General features: G+C 43.9%; 1 protein-coding gene across 1 annotated transcript; it reads left to right on the top strand.

Moving 5' to 3' along the window:
* Positions 1–785: 785 nt before the first annotated feature.
* Positions 786–8,991, top strand: LOC119324001 (serine/threonine-protein kinase/endoribonuclease IRE1-like). Its single transcript, XM_037597719.1, has 7 exons — positions 786–1,267; positions 1,893–2,082; positions 2,166–3,466; positions 4,974–5,146; positions 5,238–5,484; positions 5,590–5,884; positions 8,619–8,991. Exons 1-7 carry the CDS (start codon positions 972–974, stop codon positions 8,763–8,765), a joined length of 2,649 nt encoding a protein of 882 aa, XP_037453616.1. The 5' UTR covers positions 786–971; the 3' UTR covers positions 8,766–8,991.
* Positions 8,992–16,868: the final 7,877 nt, after the last annotated feature.

Genomic DNA, 16,868 nt, shown 5'->3' with positions numbered 1-16,868 from the left:
TTATTTCAAGATACTATCGAGATATGCATACTATATTAATGATTTTTTGGGTCAACAACACCTCATCAGTAGTCGGATGCGCACAATCACAGTTATCCACTCGTGCTCCTGAAATCCCATGACCTCCTCATCGTAACCCTATCCTCGCAACACTGGTGAGCCCCTCGCAGCACTTGAGGTTATTGCCCATAGCATGACGACACCCTTGCCGCACCGTCTCCAAGCACGAGAGTGCCTCGCCTGACTTCGCCCCGGTAGCGCCACTCACAGTACCGAGCACTACCATGCAACACTAGCAGCCTGACTTGCAACAACGCATAATGAGCGGCGACCAACCTATAACCCCAGCACCGTTCGCAGCTGCGGTGACAGGACTTCCAATAACGGTCGTAACCCCTGACAACAGCGGCATGGTGAGCTTTGCCGACAGAGGATGACTGAGGTGGTGCTAGGAGGTGTGGGAGGCTCTCAGGGAGCTAGATCCCGTCGGAGTAGCAGGTAGGCAGGTGCCAGAGAGAGAGAGAGAAAGCATAATAAAGAGTGTGGCTGGGAGGAAGAAGGCGATACGTTTCCACTCAAGGAAGAAGATAAGGGTTCGGGAAGCGTCGGGTGGGTCCCGCAGGTCACGTGGTTGTCGGGGGACACGGCTGAAGCAACGTCTAGGATCAGTCGACCGAAATGGAGGCCTTTCCAAAAAAATAAAAAATAAAAAATTGACAATTGCTGCCCCTGCACGCTCGCAAATCGGTGCCGCCGCCGTCACTTTCCCGTCTCCTTCCTCCATCCCTTCCTTCCTGGTCAAATCCATCGATTCCAGAAGCCTCCTCCTTCCCCGCGAAGCAAACCAGCAAGCGAACAGCCCAGATCCAAACCCCCAAACCCCCACCCCCACGAATCCCCTCTCGGAAACCCTAACCTCACTCCATGCCCTCCCAGAACCCTCGCCGCGGCTGACGACGACGAGGACGACGATGAGGTCGCTCCGCCGGGTCCTCCTCCCGCTCGTCCTCCTCTCGGGCCTCGCCTTCCGCGGGGCCCGCTTCGAGGACGAGGCCACCGCCGCCCCCGCCCCTCTCCTCCTCCCGCTCCCCCTGCCGCCGCAGCAGCCGGCGCCGCCCCTCGCGCTCCCCGCCGGCGGGGGGCGAGGGGACGAGGCGAGCTCCACGGAGATCGTCCCCGCGGAGCAGCCGTTCCTGGTCAGGCCGCCGCGCCGCCGGCCGGTGCCGTCGAACGCTGTAAAAAACCCGGATGTAGGGCCCGGCATCAGGTGAGCTAGCTCGTGTCCCCGTCCCACACCCCCTAAGCGCCACTCGCGTTGCGTTGCTCAGCGAGGCCTGCCCTCTTTGTCGCCCCCTGGCCTCTGAAGCCGTGCTCATGGAGAAATGGGTCATGGTAGGTATTAGTGCGAAGCTTTTATCATGTTTTCAGCTATTCGCGTGATCTTATTTCGCGCTGCATTTGAGTAGAGAAGAGGAAAAGCTGGCTGTCTAGCTGCCTAGGTTAAGTATGAGTGTGCCAGCGAGAGTTACCCTGTGTTCAGATGAATCTTGGAAGTACTTGTTCATGGTTGGCGCCTCACTGGATTTTAGGGTGCTCTGGTGTGGAGGGAGCTTTTGCTCTTCTATTCCCAAAGTGGGAGGTTTAGGTAATAATATCATGTTGAGTTTGTTTACCAGATCAGCTACTCTTTTTGTTTGGGATCTATGGTGTATTTTCTCTTTTGATCTATCAGTTAGGCCGTCAAGTAGCCGGCAGTTTTTTGTGGCAATTTGCTGATCTTTCATGTGATTAATTTTATAGCAACATGCAAATCTCTCCTCTGATTCAATTTTATAGCAACTTACAGACCTGTCCTGTGATTGACTGGAGTTCTTTGCTTGTTTTGCGAACAGCTCTGAACTGCGATTTTATGACAATGGCACAATTCAGCTTGTCGACCGTCTATCAGAATCTCCTCTGTGGCAGTTCTCCACAGGACCACCTCTGTCCAAGCACATTACTACCACAAACTCTGATTTGAGCTATCTCATATATCCTTTGGACGAGTCTGATCTCGTGGAAGTTCATAATGGCACCGGTGTGGTATGCTTTGCACAAATATGCTAGTTCTTCAGTTATACTTTTTGAAAAGAAAAATGTTTCTCACCCATGGCTTATTCCTGTAGAAACTTCCCTGGGAACTGGAAGAGTTTATCGCTAGAACTCCATACATACGGGATTCTGTGGTTACTATTGGATCAAAAGCCTCGACAACTTTTGCCGTTGATGCTGATAGTGGTGAGATCATTTACAAGCATAGTCTGCCAGCCGCCTTGAATGAGTTAGCAGTCCCGGCTGGGGAAGCACCATCCAAGTTAGATGTTGGTAGAAGTTCTAATATCATCGTGGTTGTGAGAACCGATTATTCTCTCAGTGCATCAGATCTTGGTGTACATTTGTTTAACTGGACACGATCTTCGTTCTCTGCAAACTACTATGTTAAACAAAGCCATCCAAATATGCTTGAACAATCATCCTGTTTGCAAGAAAATATTCCGTGCATTAGGACCGATGGTGTACCGATCAAACTTACTTTACTTGATTCCAGTACAGCTAATGCACTTGTCTTGCAAGATGTGAACAAAGTTACCACTAGGGATGGTGCTGATGCTTTGAGACAACTTCAAACTTTGGTGATTCCACAACAAACTGCTAGCAAGTCTGGTGTAGCCCTGAATGGCACTCAGAATCAAACTGTTGATGGTGCTCTTGTTCATCTTGTCCCTGCTGACCCCCAAACCAACAGGTTCACTAATAATGCTTATGGATTGCTATTCCCGGTGCTTACCTTATTGGTGGTCCTTGCTTGGCTGGTGAGGTTGGCCTATTCAAGCAAGTCTTGCAAGCAATTCATGAGTGTACTTATGAAGCCATTTGTTCGTGAACAGAAATCAATAGACCTTAGAGGGAAGTCAGAGGGAACATCTAAGAGAAGGAAAACACGGAAGAAAGATGGAAGGGCCAATAGCACAGAGATCGGTTCAGCCTCTGACAAAGAGAGCAGTGGAACTGGTGGGTCAAATGAGATGCTGTATGCACTCCCTGATGGCCTTGACGGATGCCAGATTGGAAAACTTCGTGTTCACAAAAAGGAAATTGGTAAAGGGAGCAATGGCACAGTTGTCTTTGAGGGTTCATATGATGGACGTGAAGTTGCAGTGAAACGCCTGCTTCGTTCACACACTGATATAGCCCAAAAAGAGATTCAGAATCTTATTGCATCGGATCGTGATCCTAATATTGTTAGACTGTATGGCTGCGATCAGGATGACAATTTTGTTTATATTTCCCTTGAGAGGTGCCGCTGCAGCTTGGCTGATCTGATCCAACAGCATACAGATCCATCTTTTTCAGATGTTGAGAAAATAGATGTAGAACTTTGGACGCAGGATGGACTTCCTTCGCCACAACTCCTAAAGCTGATGAGGTATTGAACTCGTGTCCTTCTATATTATCCATTAGAAATGTTGGTTGGGTATGAACATAATTCCAACACCTTCTCCCTCGAGGTGTATCAGCCACATCGATGTGAAAAGTTTTAAATACCAACCTGGTCAATGTGCATGCTTGGTGATATCACCATTTGTAGGTGTATGCCATTGTTATTTTACATGAACACATGGAACAGTTTAATGGCAAAGAGCCCTTGAGCCTACCCCTTTTTATCTCTTCCATAAGATACTGCATTCCCTATTCTCAAGATAGCCTTGGCGCAGTGGTAAAGCTGCTGCCTTGTGACCATGAGGTCATGGGTTCAAGTCCTGGAAACAGCCTCTTACAGAAATGTAGGGAAAGGCTGCGTACTATAGACCCAAAGTGGTCGGACCCTTCCCTGGACCCTGCGCAAGCGGGAGCTACATGCACCAGGTTGCCCTTTTTTGACTAATCAAATTACGTTAGGGCTGGATTTCAAAGGAATATGGTCCAGCTTGATGGTGCTGTGCTGTCCGGTGCTATGGATATAGTAAATTAATGGATTATATTTATAGATTGGAGTGTACTTTCTGTTATGGCTCTTAAGATAGATGTTGCTAATTAGTTAGAAGATAAACATTGCTAACTAGTTAGATGAACAGAGCATAAATTGGCTACATTTCAATTGTGGAAGATCCAAAACTCGAAAGAAGCTTGCTAATGGATGTGTTGGCATAGTTTGACTAAGTTTATAGGAACAAATATCAACATCCATAACACCAAATCAATATCACTAGGTCTATCATGAAATATCATTTCATAATGTATTTATTGGATTGTAGATTTTTATATACTCCCTCCCTTACAGTTTAGATGGCCTATCTAAAAAAAATGGATTTTCATTATATTAGTCCCACTTTCAGTCTTATTGAGTTAAAGTTCTTTGAATCACACGGCTCATTTAATCCATGGAGATGAGAGAGAGGGAATTAGAGGCCATGTATGCACCATATGGATCTAATTAGAGGGAGGGTGTTGCATTTATTGCTTTGGGGGTCGAACATGTGAGGCATATTTTAGTGGGCAGTTTTGAACTCATGAAACTCGTGCCCTCTACTCACCATCTACCTTGGTTGCTGAGAATTTTGAGATAAGCCCTTTAAACCGGAAGAGTGGTAGTATTTTTCTACAAACTTGGTCAAACATTATCTTGTTTGACTTGTGGCAAGATTTGTAGACCTTACAAACCTGAATGAGTACTTGTTATGACCCCAGCACATCCAGATATACTCATTTGTATGCACTATTTAACATATACTTGAGCAAATAATGCCTGATATATCACCACTAGCTGCAATCTACTATAGCTTCGTCAGTATTCTTCTATTTCTTGCTTCTTGAAATATTGATAATGCCCATGATTTTGTTAGCCAGTGCATCTGCTGCCGTTCCTGTATGATTGCTCCTGTCTTATTTATTTTTATGCATCTCACTCGTATCTTGTGAATTTTCTTATGCAGAGATGTTGTCGCTGGTATTGTGCATTTACATAGTTTAGGAATCATACATCGTGATTTGAAGCCTCAGAATGTCTTAATAAGTAAGGAGGGATCTCTCAGTGCAAAGCTTTCTGATATGGGTATCAGTAAGCGTTTGCAAGAGGATATGTCGTCTCTTAGTCACCATGGCACTGGTAAGCAAGATTAAACCCTACTTACATTTTTTCAATAATAGCACTCTTTTCTTTTTAAAGTAGCTGTTTAATCCTCGACAGTGTATTGCAGGATATGGAAGCTCTGGTTGGCAAGCACCTGAGCAGCTTCGTCGTGCTAGTCAGACTCGTGCAATGGATTTATTTAGTTTGGGCTGCCTTATTTTCTATTGTATCACTAAAGGCAAGCATCCGTTTGGTGAGTACTATGAACGGGACATAAACATTATAAACGGTCACTTTGATCTCTTCGTGGTGGATCACATTCCAGAAGCGGTGCATCTTATTTCTCTGTTGTTACAACCAAAACCTGATGAGAGGTAAGAATTTAGGTCAATGTACATTCTTGCTGTGCTGAACACATAGGTTATGTAAGGCTTACTGTTTTTTTTTTTTACTGAAATTCACTTTTAAAATGTCAACAGACCCACGGCGGTGTACGCGATAAATCATCCTCTCTTTTGGAGCCCTGAGTTGCGGCTTTTGTTTCTAAGAGATACCAGCGATAGAATTGAGAAAACCACTGAAACTGACCTCCTTAATGCTTTGGAAAGCATAGGGCATCAAGCTTTTGGTGGAAAATGGCGAGAAAAGTTGGATGATGGTCTGGTTGCTGATGTGGGTCGTTATAGGAAATATAATTTCGAGTCAACTCGTGACCTTCTCAGGTTGATTAGAAACAAGTCAGGACATTACAGAGAGCTTCCAGCTGATCTCAAGGTTAGTTATGCTGCACCTCTTGTCGCATTTGTTCTTGTTTATGCTATGTGTATGGCTATATTGTTCGCTGGTCAAACTGGTATGGTGAACTTCAACAATCCTGTGTTTTATTACTGTATTAAACATGCACAATCATAGATCCTTGCACCATACCATGGATGTTCCAAGAGATGTCACCTAACTACTCCCTCCGTTCCTAAGTATTTGTCTTTTTAGAGATTTCAAATGGACTACCACATACGGATGTATATAGACGTACTTTAGAGTGTAGATTCACTCATTTTGCTCCGTATGTAGTCATTTGTTGAAATCTCTAGAAAGACAAATATTTAGGAACGGAGGGAGTAGATAATTGTTTGTATCCTTCAAAATGTCCAAGATACCCTCTGTCTCCACAAAGTTTCTATTTTACATTTTCTAATTTAAAACTGAGTATGTAAATTCTAAGTTACAAAACCAGTCCAAAAAGATCTGATCTCCATGATGCGGCTTTTTGGGTCCAAAGTGGACTTCTGTTTATTCTTTCCATGGTTAGTGAGCAAAATGCTTACCGTGACATATCTCTCCCCATTCACTGTCTCTGTTGTTCCTCATGGCAACCATGCGAATGCTCCTGAGCACAACCTTGACATGCCTATGGTGTGTTCTTGTTCTAAATTTAATCATTCCACCATGATCTGGCATGAGTTAATTCTCCAGGGAAGGTAGAGGATTCGCTGAAGTTGCTGTCAGTGGTGGCGGTGGAGCGGTCTAGGATCAAGGAAACCACCTAGAGTGGGTGGATAGATAGATTATGATTCTCTTAAGCTAAAACATGTGTTTAGCACAATTGAAGGAAATAAGTTTAAAAAAAGTTGCATTTTAAACACAATCAGTTACACCTATGAGTCTATACAGGTGCACTGACAACCTAATTCGAGTTAAACTGTTTGCGATCTATAATAAGCAAACCATAAATGCACACAAGCAAGAGAAGATAACCCAAAGATGAACTTGATACTGTTTTTTGGCTTTGGCGGTCTCCTTATTCCATGCTTAGGTAAGCCAATAAATGAACCCCTCCAAACAGGCACACTGAATCCGCTAGCGACAGCACATGTCCACCCTAGACAAGTTACAACCTTCATACAGTGACGTGTCTCGTCATGACCATCTTGTATAGATCACCGAGTGTCATCCAAGCTGTCTAGCTTCCAGTAATGATAAGTTGGTGATGCTCGCTTGAAGGTGATCATGTGTCAACATTGCCCAACTGGGTGCTGCCTCTTTCTTTTCCTAAAGAAAGTGAGCTGCAAACAAAGCTTACCTTAGTTGGTTAGGTTTCTTCTGGTGGAACCAGCCTACCTAGGTCCAAGTCCTATACTTGGTTAGGGTGGTCGCATATTTTCCTTGATCTATTTCAGGCTTTTTGGCTCTATCCTTTCAGTGGTATGATGTGACCGTCAACTACGAGGTGCCTATGGCGACTAAGACAATCTTAAGATCTGTTGGCTGAGGTGTATGTGCATGCGTTCATAGTGGTAGGGTGTGTGTGTGCGTGTTGTGAGTGTCTGCATCTGTACTGTTTTTCTCCAAAAAATAAAATTAATGAACTGAACAGTATGAAGAATGGAGACGAATTAAGGGCTCAAGGATGGCGACTGAGTGGCAGAATATGCCCACACACATGCAAACAAAAATAGCTATTACTCTTATTGAAGATGAAATTTAGAACTGGTTGAACAGCCTCATCCCTCACAGTAGCAGCTAGTTGCACTGAACAATACAATAGTCAAATATGGCTGTTAAAGAGCTCTAAATCTGGCTAACTCAACAGTTCATTGAGGGGCTCAAGAAATTGTTCTCTGCATAATGATGGCTACTACAAGCATGTCAATCTGGGACACCTGGTCAGACCGCAATATCGATGCCGGTTAGATCATTGCCCTCCCAAACTGTGGAGCCTTGTCACACCCAGTCAAAGCCTCTTTGTTTCGCAGGATTTGTAAAACGCATGAATAGGCAAAACATAGGATTGGAGTGGCATGCCATCTTCAGTACCACATGATTAGTATGGGCATTTGAGAAGTGTAGGATTCTTCACATGAGGCTGGAGTGGATGGAAATTTTCCTATGAAAACTAGTACAAATGAATTCTAAGAAAAAATTCCTATGGATTGTATCCTACGAATCAAGCAACCTACACAGGGAAAAAAATCCTACTGATCAGAATCCTTCAAAATTCCTTTAGAAATCCTTTGAATCAAAGAGACTGGGGAATAATAGTCTTGAACAAGGGCTTCCATAGAAAAAAGCTTCCTTCAAGAGTGCATTTCGTTGCTGGTTGTTTGATTTCCTTGATCCTACACTTAGAAGTCATGTTACTAGTTTGTTTGATCCGTAGGAAAAAAAATCCTACTGGCGTTCCATAACTATGAAGCACTTAGGTTGGCACAACGATTTCACTGTCAATGTACCACAGCACTAACAACACGGGTAGCAACCTGGTCTTCCACCCCCACCAAACTCCTAAGACGAGGAAATTCTGTGAAATGACCCTAAGTTTATTGCCACCTTTGCATCTGGTATAGTTGAGAAGATTTAATTCCCATCATTTACATCTGTTGGTCTTCAATGTGCTATAGCAATCTTGAGGGATGGATAATGCTTGTTATGGTTCTGCTCCCCAGTTAGCTCAGCCTTGTTTCCTCTCCTCTGCGTTGCCAAGAAGCTAAGCGTTTTCATCAATTTTCAGGAGTTACTTGGGTCACTGCCGGAGGGATTTGATCGTTATTTCTCAAGCCGATTTCCGAAGCTGCTGATTGAAGTGTACAAGGTCATGTCAGTTTATTGCAAGGACGAAGAAGATTTCAGGAAATATTTCATTGGGATCTCGGTATAACTAAAAGCAGATGTCATCCCTCTACTGTATGCAATGCACTAACAAATCTTCACCTAGCAAAATTGTATGTAACATGTGATCTGTATCATATTATCATTGAAAGAAATCAGAAGAGATCTCAGTTATTAATCTGTACATTGTATTACACATAATTGTGTTGTTATAGTGTCACTGATAAAATAATGGAGTATTATCCATACAAATAAATGGATAGATTTTCAGAATATCTCGCAACATATTGAGTTTTATGAGGGAAACTATTAACCTTAAGCTTTGAGTCAATCTGCTTCTTCCTCGGTCATTTGCCTCCAGGAACCTAAGCTGGGGGGATATTTCTACTTTCAAAGCAATCTCTTTCCTTCCTTTAGGCTCTAGATCCTTCCATTTTCTTCCTTCTTTAGGAGCTTCTGGTGGGATCCTCACAGCGTGGGACGAGGCAACCTTGGAGTGCACCAAAGTTCAGCTAGATCGCTTTGCCATCACCTGTTGGTTTTCCTTCCGTGCAAATGGTATGTCCTTTGCAGTTACGAACGTTTATTATGGCCCTTGCGACCACGCTAGAAAATCTGAATTTCTAGATTCCCTCATCTCTCTCTCAAATCTTATTAATTGCCCGTGGACAACTATGGGAGATTTTAATCTTGTTTTGAGACCCTCTGACAAATCATCGTCAAATTTCAGCGGTAATGAAGCCCAAAAATTCTCATCCGCGATCAACTCTCTCAATCTTCAGGAAATCCCTCTGTTGGATAGGCTCTTTACTTGGTCTAATCAACAAGATAACCCGACTCTCGTTCGGTTGGACAGATCTTCTGTTAATTTAGATTGGACCTTGATGTTCCCTGACTCAACTCTTTCGTCCCTCGTACGCACTACCTCCGATCACGTTCCTATTTTACTGGCAGCCTCCACAACTATTCCCAAGCCCTTGATTTTCCGGCTCAACAATTGTTTGCTGACAAATCTGTCCTTCCTTCAGCAAATCGCTTCAACAAATTGGGCAAGTGTTGGGCCCAACCATCACTCCTTGGGCTCCTCGGGCCGCCTTTGCCTGAAGCTTAAACGCACTCGCAATATGGCTAACAAGTGGGCTGTCAACCCAAAAGCTCCTAGGCGGATGGCTACAAATTGTACGACGACTATTTCTGTGATGGACAAACTAGAAGAAGTTCGACCGCTCTCTTCTCTTGAGCTTACTCTGCGTATAGCGGTAAAAGTTGCCCTTCACCGCCATAACAAACTCCTTGCAACCTACTGGCGCCAACGGGCAAAAATTAAGAAGTGTACTCTCGGTGACGAAAATTCTGCTTATATGCATGTGTGTGCCTCTGTTCGATTTCGGTAAAAAAGAAAAAACAAATTCCCCTTCTGCATGTAAATGGGACGGACGTGACTTCTCATAGTGGGAAGGAAGCGATTTTACGTACCAACTTCTCTAGTTTGTTGGGGACTCAATCTACCTCTGTCTTCTCTTTTGATCTGGATGACCTTATGATCGGTTCTAGACTGACCCCTTCTCAAGCTATCTCTCTCACTAGGCCCTTTTCCTTGGACGAAATTCGTGCTGCTATTCTAGGCATGAACGTCAATGCAAGTCCAGGGCCCGACGGATTTGGTCCGCCTTTTTTTAAAGCTAATTGGGATCTTCTTAAATTTGACTTGCTTGACCTCATGAACGATTTCCACAAAGGTACCGCTGATCTAGCAAGGATTAACAAGGCCTATATTGTGCTCCTTCCCAAATAAAGGGGCGCCACGACCCCGGAAAATTTCCGACCTGTGTCCTTGCAAAATTGTCTCATCAAGATTAGCTCTAAATGCCTAGCCTTTAGAGCCCGGCCATTCATCCCATCTATCATTCACCAGGACCAATCCGGCTTTATTAAAGGCCGTGGTATTGCTGAAAATTTCACCTACGCTGTGGATATCGTCCAAACTTGCTTCAAGCGTAAAAAATCAGCTATAGTTCTCAAACTAGACTTTCGAAAGGCTTTTGACTGCGTGTCTTGGACGGCCTTGTCTTCCATTTTGAGGGCTAAGGGTTTCCCTTCGACCTGGTGTGATTGGATCAATAATCTCAATGTGACCAGTCAGTCCGTTGTGCTTCTTAATGGTAAACCGGGGCCATGGATCCACTGCAAACAGGGGCTTCGCCAAAGGGATTCGATATCCCTATACCTTTTTTATTATTGTTGCTGACGTCCTTCAACGTTTAATCATACAAGCTTCCTCAAATGGCCAACTCTCTCACCCGATCGACCCCTCCATTGCTTGCCTTGTGCTCCAATATGCGGACGACACCCTCATCATCCTTCAAGCAGAACATGACCAACTACAAACACTCAAATCTATCCTTCTTGAATTCTTGGCAGCCACTGGCTTACACATTAATTTTCACAAAAGCACTTTCGCTCCTATTCATGTCGAACCTGGACTTGTTGTCCAGCTTGCCGATATTTTGGGGTGCAAAGTGGCATCCTTCCCTCAATCTTACCTCGGTCTACCTCTGTCCACCCACAAACTCAATCTGAAAGACTTCTTTGTCATCATAGATAAGATCGTCCGTCGTCTAGCTGGGTGGCGAGGGACACTTCTATCTCTTGCCGGTCGTGCCATTCTGGTTTGTGCGGTCCTTAGGGCCTTACCTACTGCTCTACTGCTCCCGGTGGGCATTGTCCAGGACATCGATAAACGCTGCAGGTCCTTTTTTTGGGCGGGTCAGGAAAAAGTATCTGATGGGCAGTGTAAAGTGGCTTGGGAATTTGTTTGTGCACCGTTCTCACATGGGGGTCTAGGTTTCTCCTCTCTTCAACACTTGAACTCTTGCCTACTTCTTTCCCATCTAAATAAACTTCACTCGTACATTGCTTCTAGGGGTAGTTCTCATCTTGCTCCGAAATATGGATGGTCTGATACTCGTGACCTTGATTCTCCGCATCCCTTTGAGTCCAACGTTTGGCATGATATCGCCAAGGAGCTAGAATTCTTCCAATCCATAACTAAGGTGGATATTGGCGATGGTACAACAACCGCTTTGTGGCTAGATCTATGGTTTAACGGTTCCACTGAAAACCTTGCAACAATTTTCCCTGCACTTTGTTCTCATACTCTCAGACCCGTGGCCACTGTTGCACAGGTGCTAGGCTATCCTGCTTTGAACCTTGACCTGGCTCCTCGCCTTACTCATGCTGTCGAACTCAAATTGGGAAACCTTCGCGCTATGCTTGCATCTGTTTCCTTGAATTTGCAGGTAATTGACAAACGAACAGGACGTTTTGATGGCAAGCCTATGACTTGCAGATCGGCTTACAAGGCTGTTTGGATCAACAAGCCAATTGACCCCTTCGCAACGGCCATTTGGAAGAACTATGCACCCAACAAATGCAAACATTTTCTTTGGCTAGCACACAAAAACTGGCTATTCACCAACAAAAGACGATTCAAAAGGGGGTTAACAAACTCCGCCTGCTGCTCGTTTTGCCCGGATACAGAATCAATCACTCACCTCCTCCTCCAATGCCACCAGTTGCGTCCGTTTTGGGAAGAGCTAAATTCAATTACTGCCACACTACCGACGGACCTACACCAGCTCTGGGGACAGGGCCTAACCAACAAACCTCGCTCCATGATTATCATTGCTATTTTGTGGAATATTTGGAAAAGAAGAAATGCAAAAGCTTTTCGGAATGAACTTCAACCGATCAACCTCGTAGCCCGCTCGGCTGCCGACGACCTCATGCTTTGGTCCAATAGATGCTCCAATGAGCAAGTTCTGCACCTTCTTCGAGATTGGATTACCATGTTATTCCACTTATCTATGAGATTGTACCTTGATTTGTACTCTCGACCCCCTTCCCTTTCTCTGCCTTGTAAATGTACTCTTTTATCTATTAGTGAAATGGTTCAGGCTGGCGTAAGCCCGCCGTAGCGCCGTAAAAAAAGAGTGTCTCTGATCAACTGTTCATTCCATCTCGCCGAGGTCCCATAAGTTCTGATCAATGATGGTGCTCCGGAGCACCTAAGCTCAGCTGCTTCAGCGCGAGCTCATATGTGGATCTGGTATCCAATGGTCAAAAAATACACAATTGAATAGTATGATTTTGGCTTGCTTTTTGTGACATTATTCATGCTGAATTTGTTTTTTGTTTTTATTTGTTTGTTTTGAATTTTGATTTGAACTTTTTGCGGTTTTAGGGATATGCCTTATGAACACTCACGATTTTTCAGAATTTTTTGAAACATTTAAATATGTTCTCTAGAAAATAGTAGCATGGTAGCACCCAATGTGTGGTATCACCCAGATTGGGGGTCAAATTTGCACACATCGCCTACTTTTTGGGTTTGTTGCAACATAACACCTTCTATTGGTGTAAAAGTTGCACCTAGCTCTAATCCATTATTTGATCTTGTTCACATGATCTCTAACAGGTGGGCTCCGCTTGTAAGTGTACACGTGGCAAAAAAAAAAAAATGCCACGCTAGCCGGCTCGGACTATTTTTTTTCTGAATATCTTGCAAACTATGGTCAAAATGATTCAAAAATTTTTCAAATCAATACTTGGTACATATATATTATTTGATCGAGGCATTCCACCGGTCGACCAGCACCTTGTTCTCCCGGTTGCTTCGCGTTTGCATACATTCATGCTAGTCACTCCAAAAAATACCGTACCATCCGCACGTCGTGTAAATCATTTGCTTCTTTATCTTGACAATTAATGCATTTGGTACTTATCCGTGTTTTTTTTTTTGCGGAGTATAGCTCCGCTTTCTTGCCATGTATTACTCCGCTTTCTCTCCGGTTAGTACTGAAACTGAATGCCTACAAAAAAAAAGTACTGAAACTGAAAGTAGACGGAGGCATGCTACCCTGACGCAGCCAAAAGTGGATTGTTTTTATTAATTGTGTTTTTTTCATAGCTAGCTGTATTTATTTAATTTTCAAATGGCTAATATCTATAAAAAAAATTATGCGCTGTCCATCGATCTACGGCCACGATCGCACACCGCCACACCCAGCAGTGCCACACGCAGCTGCACTGGCCTTGCCTTTGCCTGGCCTCTGCCAATGCCACTGCCACATCCTCTGGCCCTTGTCCATCTTGGTGCCCCCGCCACCGCCAATGTTGCTGACTTGGGCTTAGCATGTCCAACTGTACTAGAGGCTATTGCTTGTCGGGAGGCGCTAGCCCTAGCGGAGGATCTCAACTTGTCAAACTTCGTGGTATCCTCTGACTGCAAGCAAGTTGTTGCTGATATAGCCAAGGGATCGCAAGGAATTCATGGTGCGATCATTAGCGAAATCAATCTCAAAGCTACTAGTTTCAATTGTGTTTTTACTTTTGAGGGACGTGCTGTTAACTATGAAGCACATAGATTAGCTAGATTTTCTCTGTCCCAGGGCATGGGCCACCATCTTTGGCTAGGCAACCCGTATGACCCTCGATGTATCCCACTTCGTGTGGATTTCGGTGATGAATAAACTGTTTTTCACCCCTAAAAAAAACCCTCTAGCTCGTCGGTGATGGAGGAGCTTAGTGCAACATGGATTTTGCTTTGAAACAATTTATTGTAAGAAATAAGGAAGGAAGACACTTACAATTATATAGGACAAGTGTATTTTTGGTTTATCATTTCATACATTAATGTACAACAAAGGAAATAATTTCCAATTGCACAATTGATAGAAATTGAACCTAGCGACACGTTTCTGCGGTCAAATCCGTGATCGAACCATTTGTATACCCACCCTCTTATTTACATATAAATCACATCCTACTTCACCTGAACGTCATTGCCCCTAAGTACTTATAGTCGCCGTCGCTCCTCCCTCCCAATTGCACAATTCACAAAAATTAATCTATATTAGTTATTGTGATTAAATCCATGATCCAACTATCTATATACCCCACCCTCTTACTTATATAATCCATGATCCAACTATTTGTATACCCCACCATCCTACTTACATATAGACTACACCCCTAACTCCTAACTATTTACATATAAACCACACCCACTCCACCCCGGACGCTATTGCCAATAAATACTTACCGTCGACGTCGATCCTCCCTCCCAATCGCACAATTCACAAAAATTAATCTAAACTAGAATTAAATCTGTGATCCAACCATTTGTATAGCCCACCCTCATACTCATATAGAGCACATCCCTGACTCTAATGCCGAGAAGTCCTTATCGTCTCGCCACTCTCTCCCATTGCAACACGGTAAAGCTACTTTTCACCCTTTTTCGTGGGCATGCTACTTTTTCACGTTGACGCCTTCCTTCCTCTTACGCAGGGATCATCGCGCCTCTGCCCATCTTCATCTTCCGCCTCCTCACCGTCACATTCAACGGTGTGGTGAAGCGTAGCAGGACTATCGAAGGAAGAACGAAGGCGAGGACGTTCTTGGGCAACAAAACTGACAAGAAGTTACATAGGTGAGTGTGCAATACCAATTCAGTTACAATGGTCTTCAACTGGTTTTCTTTCTTATGACAATCATGTTAGTAGGTTTCGAAAACAAGGCTGGTTATTTTCAATAGAGTCGATGTTGCATCTACATAATATCTACAGATGTTGGTCTTTGAGATCCACACGCATGTATATAATATATCTAGATCTACGCATGTATCTAACAACAGATCCAGATCTATCCATGTAATTAACATATCTAGATCTACGCGTATCTTATATTTCTAGATCCGTCATGGTACTCTCTCCCCAATCGACCAATCAATCGATCCCACGAGAGCATAGTAGATTTTGCTATCCCACGAGACATCCCTAAAAGTGTGGCGCTCCCGCTGCTCCATCTTCTCTTCCATGCATATGCGCTACTACTGCTTGCCATGCCGCTGCGTCTCCACCCTCTGACATCCTTGCCGATGAGAGGTGGGGGGCTCATTTCACCGCCATGGACACGACCACAGTGGAACTTGAGTTTGAGGTTCTCCACCACGTCGATGAGCCACGAGGAGACAATATACCTAGGGTAATGGACCCTGGGTCCCTGGATCTGACACCGCCGGGGCTGCGGCCAGCCCGGACGGCGAGTCAATCTCCAAAAATGGATAGTTAGTTGTCTTACAGATTTTGAGGTTGCATACGTCATTCGGGACTCTGGCACATCAAGATCTATGCATGTATCTTACATTTCTAGATCCGTGACGGTCTTCTTTACCTGAGTTAATTGCATGTTGGTACCATACTTGCGCACCTACTCACGAGTCAGTACCGCTACTCATGCATGTCGCAGTTCAGTACCAACTCAGGGCTTAAGTGGTGCATAACGGGCTAAGGAGCGTATAACAGTGTATTGATGCTGTATCTGACCGGCGGGACCCCCTGTCAGGTGCTGATGTGTCATGCTCTTTTGCAAAAAAGACCTTCAGTTTATATTTAATCGCGTATATACCCCTTGTTTGGCAGAAAAAGGTCCTACCAAAAATCAAACATTCGCGGGAACCAACTGCGACTCGAACCAACTGCGTCTAGCGCTCGCTACCGCTGCGCTACAGCACTTATCATACTAATTATCACGCGCAAAGCTTTGTATACATTTGCCGTTCTGTTTTTCTTTAAAATAATAAAAATATTGTTTGACCGTGCGATCCCGCAGGGATTAGAACACGCGCCGTTACGTTCGCACAGCGAGCTCGCTGCCGATGCGCCACTGCATCATTCACGGCTTTACTGTTCGAGCCGTCCTGTTTTCCGAATTTCTTTATCTTTTTTCCGATCGTGTGTATTCTTCGGGCCCTACGCTCTGTGTGTGCCGTATATTGAAAAAAGATATACACATACATACAACCTTTATTAAAAATGGTTCAATATATATAGGGTGAATGTTTTTATAATACGAAACAAGTTCATCGTATGTAAAAAAAATGTTCATCTTATATTTGTTGTAATTTTTAATGCACAGTTACTCGAAAAATTGATAACATGTATTAAAAATTATTGTGTTATCGTAATAAATTTTATAATACATGATGAACATTTTAGTAAAGACATTTACAACTATTAAATACACGTTCAACTTTTCCCAAAAATGTTCTGAACTTTTTTTCAAAATGCACAAACATTTTATTTACCTT

This window comes from Triticum dicoccoides, chromosome 6B (assembly GCF_002162155.2).
Source record: "Triticum dicoccoides isolate Atlit2015 ecotype Zavitan chromosome 6B, WEW_v2.0, whole genome shotgun sequence".
Lineage (NCBI taxonomy): Eukaryota > Viridiplantae > Streptophyta > Magnoliopsida > Poales > Poaceae > Triticum > Triticum dicoccoides.
Note: the sequence above shows the minus strand (reverse complement) of the source record. Positions and strands in the feature narration are given on the sequence as shown.